Genomic DNA, 17,585 nt, shown 5'->3' with positions numbered 1-17,585 from the left:
CTTGTGTGTGTGCGTGGGGCACATTATTATGGGACGTGTCGGGCACCGCCCCCTGGGGGTGACCGTTCCCTTTTTTGTACTGGCTGTCATACCTCACTGCGAGTGTGTTGGGCAATCGGGGAGCTGTCCATGTCTTTCCCATAGGTGGATCTCAAACACGAGATGATGAAAGAGAACCCTAGGTTACTTTTGTAACCCCGGTTCTCTGAAACATCGAGTGGAGAGATCCACCAGCTTTGCCCCGCTTGCTTCACGAGAAGCAAATACACTTACTGAGGAGCAGCAGCGCGCATTGGCCTTATATGCCAGCAGGTAAAAGGGTGTTGTCTTACCTGGCATTGGCTGTGCGCTTCTGTCTGTCTAGCCAGACTTGGTGCAATTGGATGCTTCTGTAGAGGTCAGGTACGGATGCGGTCAGGTACGAATGCCCTTCCCATAGGTGGATCTCTCCACTCAATGTTTCAGAGAACCGGGGTTACGAAAGTAACCTATTGTTTCTTGCGATCCGATCGATGAAAACACATTAATTGCTCTCTGCAGCATTAAAGCAGCCTCTCAGTGATAAATCTAAAAGCTACACTGAAGTTGGCATTTTGATAAATGCAAGTTATCTTTGTGTGCTAAAAATGCACATAAAGTTCATGTAGATGGCAATACACATTCTCTTTTTTGCCAAATAAATGAAAAGCATGTTGAAGGGCCCTATTTTAACGATCTGAAACGCAAGTCCGAAGCGCAAAGCGCAAGTGACTTTGTGGGCGGATCTTGGGCGCTGTTGCTATTTTCCCGGCGGGAGAAATAAGTCTTGCGCCGGGCGCAAATCAATAAGGGGTTGGTCTGAAGTAGGTTCATTATTCATAGGTGTGGTTTGGGCGTAACGTCAAATAAACCAATCAGAACGCTATCCAACATTCCCTTTAAACGCAAGGGCGCAAGTTCCATGGCGGGTTGCTATTATTATGAAGGATTTGACAGGCGCACGCCAGGAGCGGTTCACAGCCGAGGAGACCCACGTTCTTGTAAGAGCAGTCAAAGACAGAGAAGTTGTTTTGTATGGGGATGGGAGAAACCCGCCCAAATCAGCGTCGGTTAAACAGGTGTGAGAGGAAATAGCCGCAATTGTCTCATCAGCTGCGCCAAGCACTACAATGATGTCAGGAGACGGGGGGATCCCAAGCTTGCCAGCATAAATCGGGCACGCCGGGCACACAGGAGGACATCGCTGCGTCCACCCTCACCGCTGAAAGGGTTTGGGGGCTTTGAAATCAGACACAAGAAACGCAAGCAAGGTTCAACCCCAAAGTACACTTACAAATCAAGTTCACATACATGAAGGTTTCTTATGAAAACATTTTAATTATTATTCAGATAAAATAAACGTAATACAGCCACACAACAAACTTATGAAAATATTTTAATCGTTATTTGCATGATAATTGTTTAACGCTGCCACACAAAATAAATAAAAACTATCACCACAATGCTCACCACAATGATTTCCCTTATCTCATGTGTTAATATTTTTATTGTAACAATTTATGATTTAATGATTTCCCTTATCTTATATTTTTAATTGAAACAATTTATGATTTGCAAGAATAACTGTTGCATCTGTGTAGATTAGATAAGCAATGCGCGTTGTGCACGGCACGCTATACATTATGGTCAAGCATGTGCCCTTAAAATAGCATAATGAACCACGCGCAACGCGCCACTGACTTTAGACTAGTTTTTTTTTTGTTAGTAGCGCAATTGTTTTTTGAAACTGCAAAATAGCATAAAGAGATGGTTTGCGCCGGAGCACGCCTCCTTTTTTGCGCTGAACCGCCCAGGGAGCGCAAGTTCATTCCCTAGTTTGCCGACGTGCGTCTGTGGAGGGAAAAACCCGCTGTGCGCCAGTGCAAAATACGAAATGATACATGCGTCACTGACAAAGTCAATTGCGCTGGGTGCAAGATAGGGCCCGAAATCATTAATGTCTTCCCTCTTGCTGTATCAAAATCTCACCTGGCTTTCCTCAGGGATGGTCCCAATAATGTGCTTAAAGTCAAATTCAGTTTGTGCATGATTTTTAATACTGTATTCTAAATTATGGATAATTAATACATGAATAAGATTATACATTTCTGGAGTGTTAAGAAATTAAAAGAAAAAATAATGAGAACCGTGGACATAAAACCGTGATATGAACCGAACAGAGGGTTTTATGAACCGTGCCACTAGAACTGAAACAAACTGTTATTGAATAAATAATTTAATGTGATATGAGACATTGTCTGATGTCTCTTCAGTTATCCAAGCTCTTTTCATTTGGATTTAATTATTCAAATTATGAGTCACCTGTAAAGTCTTATTTTAATCTCCACTAAACATTAAAATTATAATTCTTTGTTTCTTTGCAGATTTACTGAGTTTTTCTCTAAGAAGAAAGAATCTGTTAAGTTTCTGATGAATCTGTTCACTGCAGCATCAGAGTTTGACACAAATACAGAAGAAAAATACACTGAACTATTAACATCTGTGTGCAGCTACACAACTTTTCCTGATGATAAAGATTATGAGGATGAATATGATTTTGAGGATCAGATTGACCGATGCAATTTCCTGCTGAATCTGTGCTCCCATCTAAAGGACTATGAGAGTCAAACAGGCAGGAGTGTCCTACCAGCATTACAGTCAATTTATCATTTATCTTCTGCAGTCTGGACCATACACCTCTCAGAGAGAAAGACCTCCATCCTCCTAGAAGTGCTGAAACTCCAAACAGAGAAGAAACCAGTAGAGCTGAGAGACTGCACAGATGATGAGAGTGAAGTGAGAGGATTCATCCAGTGTCTGCCATACATCTCACAACTGAGGTAAGAGCTATACAGGAAAATAACACACTGCATTGTAATTAGTTCATTTCATTGTTGTCAATTAAATGCCACTGCTACATTATTGTTATTTAATAGCAAAGTTTGTGTACCTAAGTATTTATGTTGGAATGCAAACACTAGAACTAAATTTTAATGTCATAAGCACTATTCGGACTGGATTAGTTTTACAGGGGGACCTCTGAGAAAATCGTGCTTCTCAGAGGTCCGCTGTGTTTTTAATCCCGTCCGAATCGGCCATGTCTGTGTTTTTCTCTGACGACCTCCGTAAGAATTCCAGAGCAGTTTATCTACTGTTTTTCGCTGAACTCAGAGGTCCTCTGAGAAATGTAATCCCGTCCGAATGCAAATGTCTGTGTTTGCCCACAATATCTTTTGAAAACGCGGTTCATTTCGTGTTTTGGCCAACATGATCTGCCGTAAGGTCTTACTAATGCGCGTATATTGTATTTCCTGAGTCCCATTCATTCAGATATGAATGTTTTTTTCACATTCGGCAAAGTAAAATAATTAAATCAATACGAGCTGAATATCAAACACTGTTAAGACTGGCCACTGTAATATCATTAACGTTATAAGAAACTCCGTTCAAAGTTGTTAAACTCTGGAATGGTAATGTTAATTAATAAAGATATTAAATTTTATTAATCATTATTTCTTCATTTCTTTGTGTTTATTATAAGCAGACAGTTATATAAAACACGTAGGCTAATGTTACTTTAGTAGGATTTGTATATTTTATTTTATTTGTTAAAATTCAATTAATAAATTACATTTTCTGTCATAATTTTACATTTAAAGCAAAATATTAAACATTACAAACACGCGTATCCAGAGCACTCCCATCTCTGGAATAGCCTGCATCATTTTAATCCGAATCGGTACATAAAATCACAGACGTCCTGAGGAACGCGTTGAAACTCAAACGTCGTTTGGAAAACTAATCCCGTCCGAATAGTGCTATAGGTTCAGTCTAAATACAGTGTTTTGTATACATTCACCAGCCACTTTATTTGGATACATTCATTTTTCTGCTGCATTAATTCAAAACATTTCTCAGAGATTATGGTTGGTACTAGACTCTTTCACACAGTAATTTCAGTAAATAAACATGAATTTACCAGAATTAATTTACCAGTAAATACAAAAATGTGCCGTTCACACACGCAGTGACGTTCTGTCTTTTTACCAGTCATTCACACGTCAGTATCAAAATACAAGTAAACTCGATGAGAAAGCTGAAGATACCTATAAACTGGCGCATGGCGAGCTCAGTGTTGTATTTGTAAACAATGGCGGGTTATGACTATATTTATGGTCCGTATTTTGTTGTTTTCAGTTCTGTGCAAACTCTGTCAGTCGCGCAGTTGCTCGTGACCAAACGTTGTGTTAGGTGACTTAAATGGGAACTGAACTGGGGAAGAGTAGCAACCTGCGTCTTGAACAGCAGTAATGTTTAAACTTTAGGCTTCACAGAGGATGTGCTAATGAGGTGGGCAATTTGGGAGATATATGTTAAGCTGTCTTAACAACTTTGATGAAGAAATGTTGGTGTGAACGTCTAGTGTGTTCGACTTTAAGCAATATGCGTGTGCAGAAACATCCAAAAACAGTGCGGGGCTAAGCGCGTCATCTGTTTAAAAATGTTAGGATTGGACCGAAGCTGTCACGTTGTGACATCGTCCGATGTAAATAACTGGTAATCTTACAACCTCTCTTACTGTAGATTCCCCGAGTTATCTACAGTAAGAGAGGTTGTAAGATTGTAGATTCCCCAAGTTATTTACCTTTTATAGTTAATGACCACCGAGCAATTATGCTCCGTTATGTCGTTGTGGCGTATGTTTAAATGTGTTTTGTTTTGTTTTGTTTTGTTTTTGTTTTTGTTTTTGTTTTGTTTTGTTTTGTTTTGTTTTGTTTTGTTTTGTTTTGTTTTGTTTTGTTTTGTTTTGTTTTGTTTTGTTTTGTTTTTGTTTTTGTTTTGTTTTGTTTTCTACAACGGCTTTTTACACCCTCCCCTTTCTCACTTTTCACTATGGTACCATGACATGTACCTCTCTTTTCATTTTCAATGGAATCCATTAAAGGTTTAAAGGTTGTTCACATTAACATCAGAAGCCTTTCTTCAAAAATTTATTATCTCAGAGTCTGGGTTTCTCAGTACAAACCTTCCATTATTACCATTTCAGAAACTTGGCTAAATAACTCAATTTCTGACAGTGATATTGAAATTAATGGTTATGTATTGTACAGAGCTGATAGGTTGTCTAGAGGAGGTGGGGTGGCCACATATGTTGGTGTAAATCTTAGCTCTGAGTGTATTATCCCTGAAGTTAATCCAGTTAATTTTGAAAGTATTTTTATTAATATAATCTTTCATGAAAATAAACATTAAATTATTGGCAATATTTATAGGCCTCCATCTGCTCCATCAGATTCCACACAGTGCATTTTGTCTACTATTAATTAATTATGCAGGTATAAAGAACTGATTATTCTTGGTGACTTTAAAGGCTCTCTAAGCGAATCTGCGATACGTTAGTTATTGTTGACGTTTGAAACTGTTTTCAAACAGACGGAGCGTAGCTAACTCCTCCCCCTCCCTTCCGTGCTTTCATGAACGCGCCCAACCCCCACCCCCAAATCCTTTTTGTCGATTATTGGCTGGAATACTTTGTTTTGTTTTGTGATGCTAGGTTTTGCTACTATGTTTATATTGCCGTTTGTGAAGCCTGGGCTGTCTACAGAGATCGCGATTTTTACAGTTTGATCAGCGGACAGGCAGCAAGCAGATAGTGAGGAGATGTTTCCGTTATGTAACAAAAAATGTTTTATGGTCTAAAACGCTTCAATTCGCTTAGAGCGCCTTTAACTCCAACTGGTTGAATTGTTCTTCCGATGGGGATAAAAACTTATTTAGTAGTGTTAACCTAACACAGCTTATTAAAGAGCCCACTAGAGTGGATAGCAAGTCCTCTTCTTTGCTTGACTTGATATTGGTCTCTAATCCGGAAAGGATAGTTAAATCTGGTGTCTTATCCGATTGTTTTAGTGATCACTCTGTCATCTATTGTGTTTGGAAAATTAAACTGCTTAATTTTCCTCCAAAATATATTAAAATATGGCAAAGTAAGAATACCAATGTTGACTGTTTTATACAGGACTTGACTTTTATTAATTGGGATAGGTTTCAGCTAATTCCTTCTGTGGAAGATGCGTGGACTTTTTTTCACTCTGAACTTATCAAAGTAATTGATAAGCATTTTCCGTTTAGAACTATTAGAGTCAAAGGGAAACATTCACCCCGGATTAGCTCTGATTTAATCAGTCTTTTTAAGGAAAGAGATAAGGCATGGAGTAAATATCGTTGTACTAAATCTGTCCCTGATTGGAATCATTATAAATCTCTTAGGAATCAGTGTAAGACTCAAACTAGAAATGCTAAATCAAGTTACTACAATGACTGTTTTCTTAAGGATTTTAAAAATCCTAGACAGTTCTGGTACCATTTGAATCGAGTTCTTAATAGGAATAGTAAAACCTCTGTTAAACAAATAAAAATGAATGATGTTACAATTTCTGATCCTTCCCTTATTGCTCATGCTTTCAATCTACATTTTACTGAAATTGGCGATTCTAATCATGTTATTTCTCCTATTAATGTTCATGCCTCAACTTTTTCTTTTACACCTGGCTCATTTACATTTAACAAATGACGTGTTTAGTGCTATAGCTGATCTAAAGGAATATAGTAGTGCTGGTCCGGATGGGCTAGAGGCTAGGTATATTAAATTTGCTGCTCATGTATTGATTTTTCCACTTGCGGACCTGTTTAATCTGTCTTTATACTTATACTGTTCCTGCTATCTGGAAATGTGCAAAAGTTATCCCTTTATTTAAATCTGGTGATGTTTCTATTATGAATAATTACTGTCCTATTTCTATTATCTGTACCATTGCCAAAATATTTGAGAAAATTATTTTTAATCAATTATCAAAATTTATTATTAGCAATAAGATTTTATCTCCATTTCAATCTGGGTTTAGGCCCAATTTTTCTACTACCACAGCCTTATTAAAGTTCACCAATGATATTTTCTCTGCCTGTGATAAGGCAGATCTAACTGGTGCTATTTTTATTGATCTCTCAAAAGCCTTTGACATGATTGATCACTATATTCTTCTTGATAAGCTTCAGGCAATAGGTTTGAATCAAAATGCTTTATTGTGGTTTAATTCTTATCTTCATAATAGACGGCAGTGTGTTGCTTTTAAAGGTTTATTGTCAGATTTTTTATTGGTTGATAAGGGTGTTCCTCAAGGCTCCACTTTAAGACCCCTTTTGTTCTCGTTATTTATACTGCTGACTCTGATATTCATCTGATCCAGAAGAGTTTGCAAACTGACTTTTTCATAATTCAAAAATGGCTTCATAGTAACAACCTAATGTTAAATATGGAAAAGTCTTGCTGTATGCTGTTTGGGACGAGGCACAGAAGACCATGTGCACTTAACTTACAACTGTATTTTACTGATGGTTCTTCTATGGTCATATTGGACAAATTTAAATATCTTGGACTGTGGATGGATTCAGAGCTTACTTTTAAACCTCACATTGTCTATATTACTAAGAGAATATATGGTTGTCTTAGAACACTTTATAGATCTGTAAACTGCTTTACACTTGAAGTCAGAAAGAGGTTAATTTCTCAATTGATTCTGCCCATTATTGACTATGCTGACATCATTTATATGACCACTAGTGATGCTGTTCTTAAGCCACTTAATGTTGTTTTCAACTCTTTATGTAGATTTATTCTTAGATGTCCTTTTAAAACACATCATTGCGTAATGTATGCTGCATTAAATTGGCTTCAGCCGTACGCAAGAAGGGATTTACATTGGTTCATTTTATTTTTAAATGTGTGTATTTCGACTGTCCTCCATACTTGAGAGAACTCTTGGTACCGCGCAGCTCTTTATATCCTCTTAGAGATATGCAGTCCTTTATCTTCAACGTACCAGGTATTTTTTCAGCAGCAGGTCGTAAAGCTTTTCATTATAAAGCTTCTAGTGATTGGAACAATCTTCCTATGTTCTTGAGGTCCACTTCATCTTTTCGCAGATTTAAGCTGTCTTTATTTCAATACCTAAACAATGTGTGTGCATGTTATTGATGTTGGACTGAATAGTTGCTTATAACTCTTTTTATTTGACTCTATTATTATTTTTATGCAGCTGTTTAATTCACCTAAATAACTTGGGTGGACTTAATCTTGGGCTTTCTTTTGTGATGCCTTTTTTATTTTGAATTTCATGTAGTATGTGTTCTATTTGTGTACTGAGGCAATTGAGTATTGAGGTAAAGGCGATGTGTCTATTGTGATGGTTAGAACATGTCAGGGTTATGCTGTGTTATAGGTTCAGGGTGTTGGTGTAGGCTGCCTAGTAACTTATTTGTTTTGAGCAATTGTGTTTTTGTTGTTGTTGTTGCTGTTGTTGTTGTTTTATGTTATGTGTATTGGACCCACTTGAAAATGAGATGTTGCATCTCAAGGGGCTATCCATAAATAAATAAATAAAATTACTGGTAAATTAGCAGCACTGATTTACCAGAAAGGTTCTGTTCACACTAGAGGTCTTCACGGAAGACCCGTACGGGTTCGGTCTATATTTTAAATGATCAGCCGGGTCCGGGTTGGGTCTTAATCTATTACTTCGGGTCCCGGGTCTGTTTAACATTGTGGGTAATACCCGAGGTCGATCGGACTCGGAGAACACACACTCACATTTAAATAAAATATTTCAAAAACAGCAACAAAAACTTAGTTGAACTGTCACATACATTTTTTTCTATGACGGTAAAATTGCGTTAAAAAGTTTATATTTGGTTGCTCCAACCAGGCAGCTAACGCGCATGTGCTCTTTTAATGTTTCTCTGGCTACCAGTCAGCAGAGCCATACAGATTGAGAGTTATGTCAACTCCGTTGACTCCAATAGCGGACCACGGAGTCTCTCCAGAGTTCCCGGAAGTCACAGTAAGCTCCATAGAGTTGCATTAGAAAGATTGAATGTGTTGAACTTAATACAAGTTTTAAGACTTAATACGCTTGACAAATAAGATTGTATGTTAGCAATACATATGAATCAAATTACTTTATGCATCAGTGTGTTTGTAGTGCATTATTTCTCATTGAATTAGTACATTAAGGGGGTGTTAGTAGAAAACGGGTCAGGCTAGGACAAGCTGTGGATAACTTTAGCAACACACAACAAACCACGAACAGCCTTTTATTGGTAAATTTCATTTTCTTAATGCAGATCCATCCATTATTGTAAATATTGTGTAATTAGAGAGGCTATTAAATAAAATGATGTTGGTATAAAGTGCATTTATGCATCAAACGTATGGGTGGAGTGTTTTTGACACTGTGGTTTTGCTGGTTAATAAATAAAATAAAATAAGTTAATTTATTAATAACTTGTCAAATGTATACTTACATAGTTAAGAGATTAGTAATCATTTAAAGTGATGATGATGTTATTCCCATCAGATGTTTATATTAACAACAAATAGAAAACTACACTAAGCCAGAAATATTATTATAATTTATAATAAATTAAACAAAGTGCTTTGTAAGTCTTTTTTTATGTTGTGCTTTGTATATTTATATATTAAACCAGTAGGAGTTACATACACAGCACATTCACTTTGTATATTATTAACAGGCATAAACATTATAAACTTACATTAGTACACAGTGTGATGCATTTTAAAGCTTTAAAGTTGCTAAAGGGAGTGTAAAACATGTTAACAAGCCACATACCAGCAGATGACCATACAAATCTTCCTATACATTGGTGGATTTAATTAGTCAAAAACATTGTTTATATAACTACATAACAATACCTTCACATTTTGATGTGATATATAAATATTGTCAAAAAAATGCGTTTCTTGACTATAAATTAAGAAAAATCACAGCTCTTTGCCTCTAACTCAATGTATTTCAATGGCTCACTAGGGCTTCTAGGAACTAACTGAAGTCTCTGTTTATCACGTGATGGCCGCCCTTCTGGACTTCCAGTGGCACAACTGTTTATCTATGGCTCTGCCAGTCAGGAGCTTCTGCAGTGAGACGTAATGACTTTACCTTTGACAATTGGCTCTTTTATTTAGAAGGCGGGACCTATTCTGTCGTACCGCGCATCTTTGACTTCTCTCATTTTTATACTAATATTATAAATTGACCGTCTTGCTGTTATATGTAAAGTTTTCGCGACTCTGCTCAAAGAGCACAGAGATGATAGCAAAGAAGTAAAGCTAACAAAAGCAGCCACTGAACGGGCAATCGTTATTATAATCCAAATGGGCAAACATTATTAAGCAAGTTGACCCGACACACAACAAATGTAAAACTGCGTTATTAATCACCATGACTGTAAATTGGACTTTTAAAGCTGGAATAAGCATTAAACATTTCAATCGTCAAGAGAGGAATAACATGATGGAACTTTCTTGGAAATAAGGATTGTGCATCACACAGTCAGGTACAAGGAGGGAGAAGACTAACTTCTATGGGTAAGACAAAAAGTTTTATTTTTGCTACACTGAAAAAAATTATTCATTCAATTTAATCATTTTTTTTAAGGTAAGCGGTTGCAATCAATTTATTTAAGCTACATTGAAACAAAAAAATTTGTTGAACTTAATCAATTTTATTTATTTACCCTAGTATAAAAAAGCTTAGTAATTTCAGCCCTATTTAATTATGCTACATTCTCGTATATTATTTATTTATGACTGATGAAAAATTATTAATTAAATTTACTAATTTTTTTTAAGGTAAGTGGTTGCAATCAATTTATTTTAGCTACATTTAAATAAACACATTTCATTGACTAACTTTCAACATTTTTAAGGAAATTGTTTGCCATCACTAACCTTAAAAACAATAAAAATGACCCTTAAATGGCTTTGCAAATACACCAAGTGGTAAGTTTAATGTTATTCAGCAAATGTAGTGCATGTTCAATAACAATTTCTTTGTGTGTACAAGTGTTTAAAACAAGTGCTCACTGCACATTCACAAAATATAAAATAAAAAAACACAGATGGAAAGAGGCCACAATGTTTGTGAATCAATAAAACGGCACAAAAGTCAAAAACAGTAGTGCTGACTTCACACATTGCACAATAATTATTAAAAAAAGGTGTTACATTTTTACAGACAACAGTTATGAATCATTAAAAGCATTATTAAAATGTTTAAAACTACTGATTCCCAGGTCTTTAATGAAAAACAGAGTAGACTGTGACATCTGGACTAACATTTCATGCTGAGCATGCACATACATGTCTGCTACAAAATTTCAGTATTAAAGGTGCAGTGTGTAATTTTTAGAAGGATCTTTTGACAGAAATGCAAAATAATATACAAAACTATATTATCAGGACCTTTCATAATGAACCGTTATGTGTTTACTGCCTTAGAACAAGACCTTTTTATCTTTTTTTTATTTATCCTTTATTTTACCAGGAAAATCCCATTGAGATATAAAATCTCTTCTTCCAGGGAGTCTTGGCCAAAATGGCAGCACACAAAGTTTCACACAAAATTTCACAACATACAAACATTTGAAACTCAAAAACCTACTTAGCAAAACATAGACATGTTTCCTTTAAATTAATCAATAAAGTGGGGATTGTTTCTATTATTATTAAACTCTCCTGTTCATTTTATAGGCCGGGAGCATATGAAGAAAAGGCAGTTTTACCAAACTCTGACCGTACTCTAGGAACATTTAAAAGCAGTTTATCAGCAGATCTTGTACTATATTTACAGGTGTAATATGATAAAAGACGACAGATATAAATTGGCAATATCTACATACACCGAGGGTCCCCTTACATGGAAGTCGCCAATTTGTGCTGCCATTTTTTTTACAGAAGCCCTTAAAGGACAATTTTTTGCTAAGTTGTCTCCAACGATGACATGTTTGTCCTTCTCTATGGGGCGGTTTCCCGGACAAGATTAGCTTAATCCAGGACTAGACCTGAGTTTAATTAGGAAATATAACTAGTTTTAACCAGAGCCGGACAGTAACGGAGTACATTTACTTGAGTACAGTACTTAAGTACAATTTTGAGGGATCTGTACTTTACTCGAGTATTATTTTTGGGGAGTACTCATGACTTTACTCAAGTACATTTGAGAGGCAAATATTGTACTCTTTACTCCACTACATTTCTACCCATAACCGTGAGTACCTGTTACTTCTAAAAAAAAGGAAAAAAGAAAAATTTTAGAAACCCTCGATTTGTTGTTTCCCTTTTCTCAAACGTGATTGGATTGTGCAGGTGGCACTGATTGGGACAGCCTATCAGCTATCACCTTCAGCTTTCCGCCAAAGTCACAATAGTCAGATGTAGGTAAGAGAAGAAACCATGGACGAAACAATGGATGAAGACACAGCAGGTCCATCTTGAGAATGTGACAACCTGTGGCTCCACCTCGCCAGACTATTTTAAATTTCTAAACAAGTTAATGATAGTTTTCGCTTTAAGTGTTTGCTGTGTTTACCAAAACAGAGCTTCATCACCGCTTACAAAAATTCAACCCCTTGAGAGCGGCAGGGATCACTGGTGATCACTGGATCCTCTTCTTGATTCATGTCAGATTTGACCTCAGAGCTCTATCATTTGCTGTACAGCTGTCAATCATCTCACGTGGTTCAATGTGCACTGTGGCAGTAGTAATGCAAAATTTAAAAATGTACTCTTGTACTCTTGATACTCAAGTACTTTTAAAAACAAGTACTTTTTACTTTTACTTGAGTAGACATCTTACTGCAGTACTTTTACTTGTACTTGAGTAAAATTTAGCAAGAGGTAACTGTACTTTTACTCAAGTACTGAAGCTGTGTACTCTGTCCGCCTCTGGTTTTAACAAACATGCCTTACTAAAAAAATTACCTGTGTGCATTTTGAGGTAAAACAAAGGGCACTGATGTATTTTAAGATATGTAAGTGGAAGTTGTTTTCAGTTTGGAGAGCTCTTAAAAGTGTTTAAGTCTAGGACTAGTCTAATCCCTGTCCGGGAAACCGCCCCTATGTGTTTCAAAAGCTAAGTCGTTGGTTGCAACTCGCAACCTCACCACTAGATGCCGCTAAATTTTACACACTGCACCTTTAAAACGTTTTTCAGTCCTTGAATTTTTGGGGAGAGCTTTAGAATCCATCTGGATAATGAATTTCTAAAAAATTTCAAAAAAGTAGTATTTTAGTTCTTTGGGGTACGCCAAATTAAGCACATGGATTGTACCCAGCATCAATGCAGGCTTGTGCCACAGATTTGAGCTGCTCAAGAATCATCACTCCAACAACGATTCCAATATCGTCATAGTCGCCAAGAACACCTTCTTACTTTTTGATTACACATATGTCCATGGTGATGTTTTCCAGGTCTTTCAATAAGTCATCTTGTTGACTGTCCTATAAATAAAAATAAGCTGTTATTAGAGATTGTTCTGATTCATAACACTTTGACAAGTCTACAGGCAAGGGTAATTACAAAAACTATGACACCCCTGTTGCCCATATATTATACAGTGCCCTCCATTAATATTGGGACAGAGGGCACACTCTGAGCTGTATTTAAAGGGTATTCACAAATTCCAATTTTGTCTTTAGGATTTAGGAATTAAAGTCGTTTAAATGGGCCAAATGTAATGGGACAGTTAATTAAAAAGCTGTAATGGACATTAATTTTGTATCTGTTAAATAATTTCCTCATATATGAAGCATGTTGTGGTCTGAAGTTGAAGTTTGGCATTTGGACGCTGTGGCTGTAAACACACATCATGTACACAATTCACGTCCATAAAACAACTTTTAAGCGAACTGTCCCATTTATTTGGACCTGAAATACACTGAAATACATTTTACATATATAATAACATATCGCAATATTTATGAAGGGCACTTTGTGTGTATATATGTGTGTGTGTGTGTGTGTGTGTGTGTGTGTGTGTGTGTGTGTGTGTGTGTGTGTGTGTGTGTGTGTGTGTGTGTGTGTGTGTGTGTGTGTGTGTGTGTGTGTTTGTATAAGCAACTCAGAGAAAGCGAAAACATAGTGGAACTGCAGGTAAGCACTGCAGCTTTTAAATTTGGACAATTGATAACGAATTTATCGTGACGTGAATATTAAAACACGTTATGAGATATCACCACTGATATATTTATAAGCAGCATGCAAAAACATCTCTCTGACACTTTTAAAAAACTTTTATATAGTACTGACAAGCACAAAGTCTAATAATAACACTGACGTCCGCTCTCTGGTTCTTACGTACCGAAGCTTCCTTAAGCAAATGTTCAAACAGGCGCTCTCTTAACTTATCGACTGAATATTTGAATATTATACATATATATTCTCGACTGAACTAATCTTAAAACTACATCTTGTGACAAAGAAACGCTAATATTAAGAAACGGCTTGTTATGAGATTCAAAACAGCCGAGTGAAATCCGTGGCGGAAGAAAGTAGTTCCCAAACAAAGAGGCTTTTAAATAACTCTGTTGTTGTTTTCTAGTTTTCGTTTTTTCAAACGTGTGCCGTCGAACTGTTGTATAAAAGCAATTTCGCTCTCGGAGTCGTGTGGTATTTGTTTAACTTATATCGTCACGGCTGTGATTGCCTCCGGCACTCGGCCTGGAGGAGCTATCTTATAAACGGCGTATTTTAACTATATAAAAATATTAACTGTAAAAAAGGTGCTGTATTACATGAAATATAACTTACTGTGCAAATAGACCGACTGAGCAAAACTCCGGGGCTGAAATATCCCGTCTTCCTTTCCCACCGTGAACCTGACTGGAAACTCCTTTTAGCGCCAGGGAAAATGTGCATTTGTGCGCATGCGCAAAGAACCAAACTATTTTTTTAAACTGAATTTAATTAATTAAAATGATTTGGATTTAAAGCACATGTAATTCGCTTAAAACCTATTAATATATACTAATTAAAATCAAAAACTTAAATAAAATAATTAAAACTAGCTAAATTGAATTATGCTTCATTTAATTGGGGCCATAATATTTTTTTTTAGTGTACTTGTTTATTGACTTATTAATAACATTTATCTAAAGAATATTTGCCGGTCGGGTCTGTGTCTTCCCGGACAGGTTTGGGTCCAGATTTTAAATAATAGACGGGTCCGCGTCGGATCCGGGTCCAGCTTTTAAATAATAGACGGGTCCGGGTCGGTTCTGGGTCCAGCTTTCAAAACAACAGACGGGTCCGGGTCGGTTCAGTGTAGCACATTTATGGGTCTGATCGGGTTTGAGTACTGGTGTAGACCTCTAGTTCACACATGTTCTGTTAATTGCAATTTACCAGTAAATTACCAGTAAAGACTGTATGTGTGAAAGGGACCAATATTGACATGATAACAGAACACCCGCAATGAGAATGATGACTTTGATATGAATGTTATCTTGTTGGATATACTGTAACAATTAGAAGATGGGTGCAATGTGGTGATAAAAAGGATGGATATGATAAGCATTAAAGTTTTGGCTGTGATGTTTAAACGATGCTCAATTGGTAACCAAAGTGTGCCATGATAACATCCCCACAGCATTACACCCTCACCAGGTTGAACTGTTGATACATAGTAGGATGGATCCATGCATGTGGTTTACATCACATTTTGACTAAACTATTTATATGTTGCTGTTAAAATAAAAAACTCATGAGACGATGCAACATTTTCCCATTTTGGTGATCCTGTGTGATATGCTACTCATCTGATTCAGGGTTTGTTATGTTGTCCATTCAGAGATGCAAAGAGATACATAACTCTGTAGTATTGAGTGGTTGTTTGAGTTAATGTTGCCTTTCTATAATCTCAAACGAGTCTGCCCATTTTCCTCTGACATCCACAAGACATTTTCATCCACACAACTGCCACTCACTGATATTTTCTCTTTTTTGGACCATTCTTTGTAAACCCTAGAGATGTTTGTGCATGACAGTCCTAGTAGATCAGCAGTTTTTGAAATACTCAGACCATCCGGTCTGGCAACAACAACCATGCCATGTTCAAAGTCAATTTAATTCCCATTCATCTCCATTCTGATGCTTGGTTTGAACTCCAGCAAGTGGGCGGCTCAGTGGCTTAACTCTTTTGTCACCAGCATTTTTAAAAAAAAGTTGCCAGCCAGCGCCAGCGTTTTTCACGATTTTCACAAAAGTTTAATGCCTTCCAGAAAATGTTCTTCTTTAAATATAGAATTATACAATATACCTAATGAAAAAACAGACCCTCTGCTTTAAAAAAAAAACGTGTTTCATCCTACCTTCAGTAGTTCTTTTGTAATCAGCTTTTGAATATAGGTTTCCGCAAAAACACCACATTTTTAGCAAAAAGCTTGGATAATTCCAATTTGTGTGACAGACTTTTCATAGAGATCCCATTCAGAGCGATCTTTAAAACAGACACAGACATGCAGCCGCTTGCCATAGGGCAATACTTCCGGGTGTAAAAAGTCGCGTAAGGGCGCCACCTGGTAGATAATAGCGGTATTGCGGAAAGCTGGAAATACTCGTCATTGTCAGGGAAGCGTTTTCTCTTGATTGACGAGATATCTCGTCAATGGCGGCGAAAGAGTTTAATGGCTAGAACAGTTGTCTCACAGCAAGAAGATCCCTGGGTTGAGCCCCGGCTAGGTCAGGTGGCCCTTCTGTGTGGAGTTTGCATGCATTCTCTGTGTCAGCGTGGGTTTACTCCGAGTACTCCGGTTTCCTACCACAGCCCAAAAACATGCAAGTTAGGTAAATTGGAGATGACAAATTGTCCCTCCCCCAACCTGTGTCTGTATAAACTTGTCTGAATAAACTTAATGTGTATGAATTAACCAGTTCTGGCCATGAATATAGCCATAGAAGAAAGAAAGAAAGAACTCTAGCAAGTCATCCTTTCCATGGGTGTCTCTCAATCCGTTCCCTAACTCCAGAGGTCGTGAATCAGTATATCGTGTACACAGTTTGTGCACTGGTAAGGACTCTAGCTCACTTCACATTGGGACACTGTTTACTTATTGTATGTTCCTGTGACGTGCCTGCTTAAGCGCGTTGTGATAATTCACAGCTGTTATTCATCAACAACCGGCAAAAACCAACATCTCTCTGACTTAACTTTTAAACACATGTTAAAGTATATTGTGAAAAACACTTCAATTATTCTCTTACATATCCGTGCGTAAATTTAGAGAAATATTACATTTAAATATTTAGTAGATTATCCTTTCTGTCTAACAGTGTGTGTTTATATTAAAACTAAAACAAATGTTTGTCGCGTTTCATGAATTTAAGTTGGCTCGCAAGCATTTCAGAAGAAGTAACGTGATTTTCGGTAAGGAAACATAGGGACCATCAATGCTCACTGGTTTTTATGTTGCATTGTGGGAATTTTTTTAAGAACAATTGTTTCAGTGCACTGGAAGGATTTTGCGATTGAGACGGCCCTTAAAATGGCCGACTCCCTGATCATTGCTCAGACTACTGAACAAGGGAGCTGACTGAGATTCAGCCTATGTCTAGAGGTCTAGATGCCTAAATGCATTGCGTTCCTGCCCTGTGATTAGCAATTTTTGTTTACAAGCAATTGAACAGATGTACCTAATAAAATGGTTGGTGAGTGTG

General features: G+C 36.9%; 1 protein-coding gene across 1 annotated transcript in view; it reads left to right on the top strand.

The window, feature by feature from the left end:
* Window positions 1-2,331: 2,331 nt before the first annotated feature.
* LOC129438952 (uncharacterized) overlaps window positions 2,332-17,585 on the top strand; it is a 194,325-nt gene continuing 179,071 nt past the window's right edge. The window contains exons 1-2 of the mRNA XM_073863384.1: window positions 2,332-2,342; window positions 2,403-2,858. Coding sequence (XP_073719485.1) covers window positions 2,332-2,342; window positions 2,403-2,858 — 467 coding nt within the window. The remainder of the gene's footprint in view (window positions 2,343-2,402; window positions 2,859-17,585) is intronic.

The sequence above is a fragment of the Misgurnus anguillicaudatus genome, chromosome 24, assembly GCF_027580225.2.
Source record: "Misgurnus anguillicaudatus chromosome 24, ASM2758022v2, whole genome shotgun sequence".
NCBI lineage: Eukaryota > Metazoa > Chordata > Actinopteri > Cypriniformes > Cobitidae > Misgurnus > Misgurnus anguillicaudatus.
This window is presented reverse-complemented; position numbering and strand designations above follow the sequence as displayed.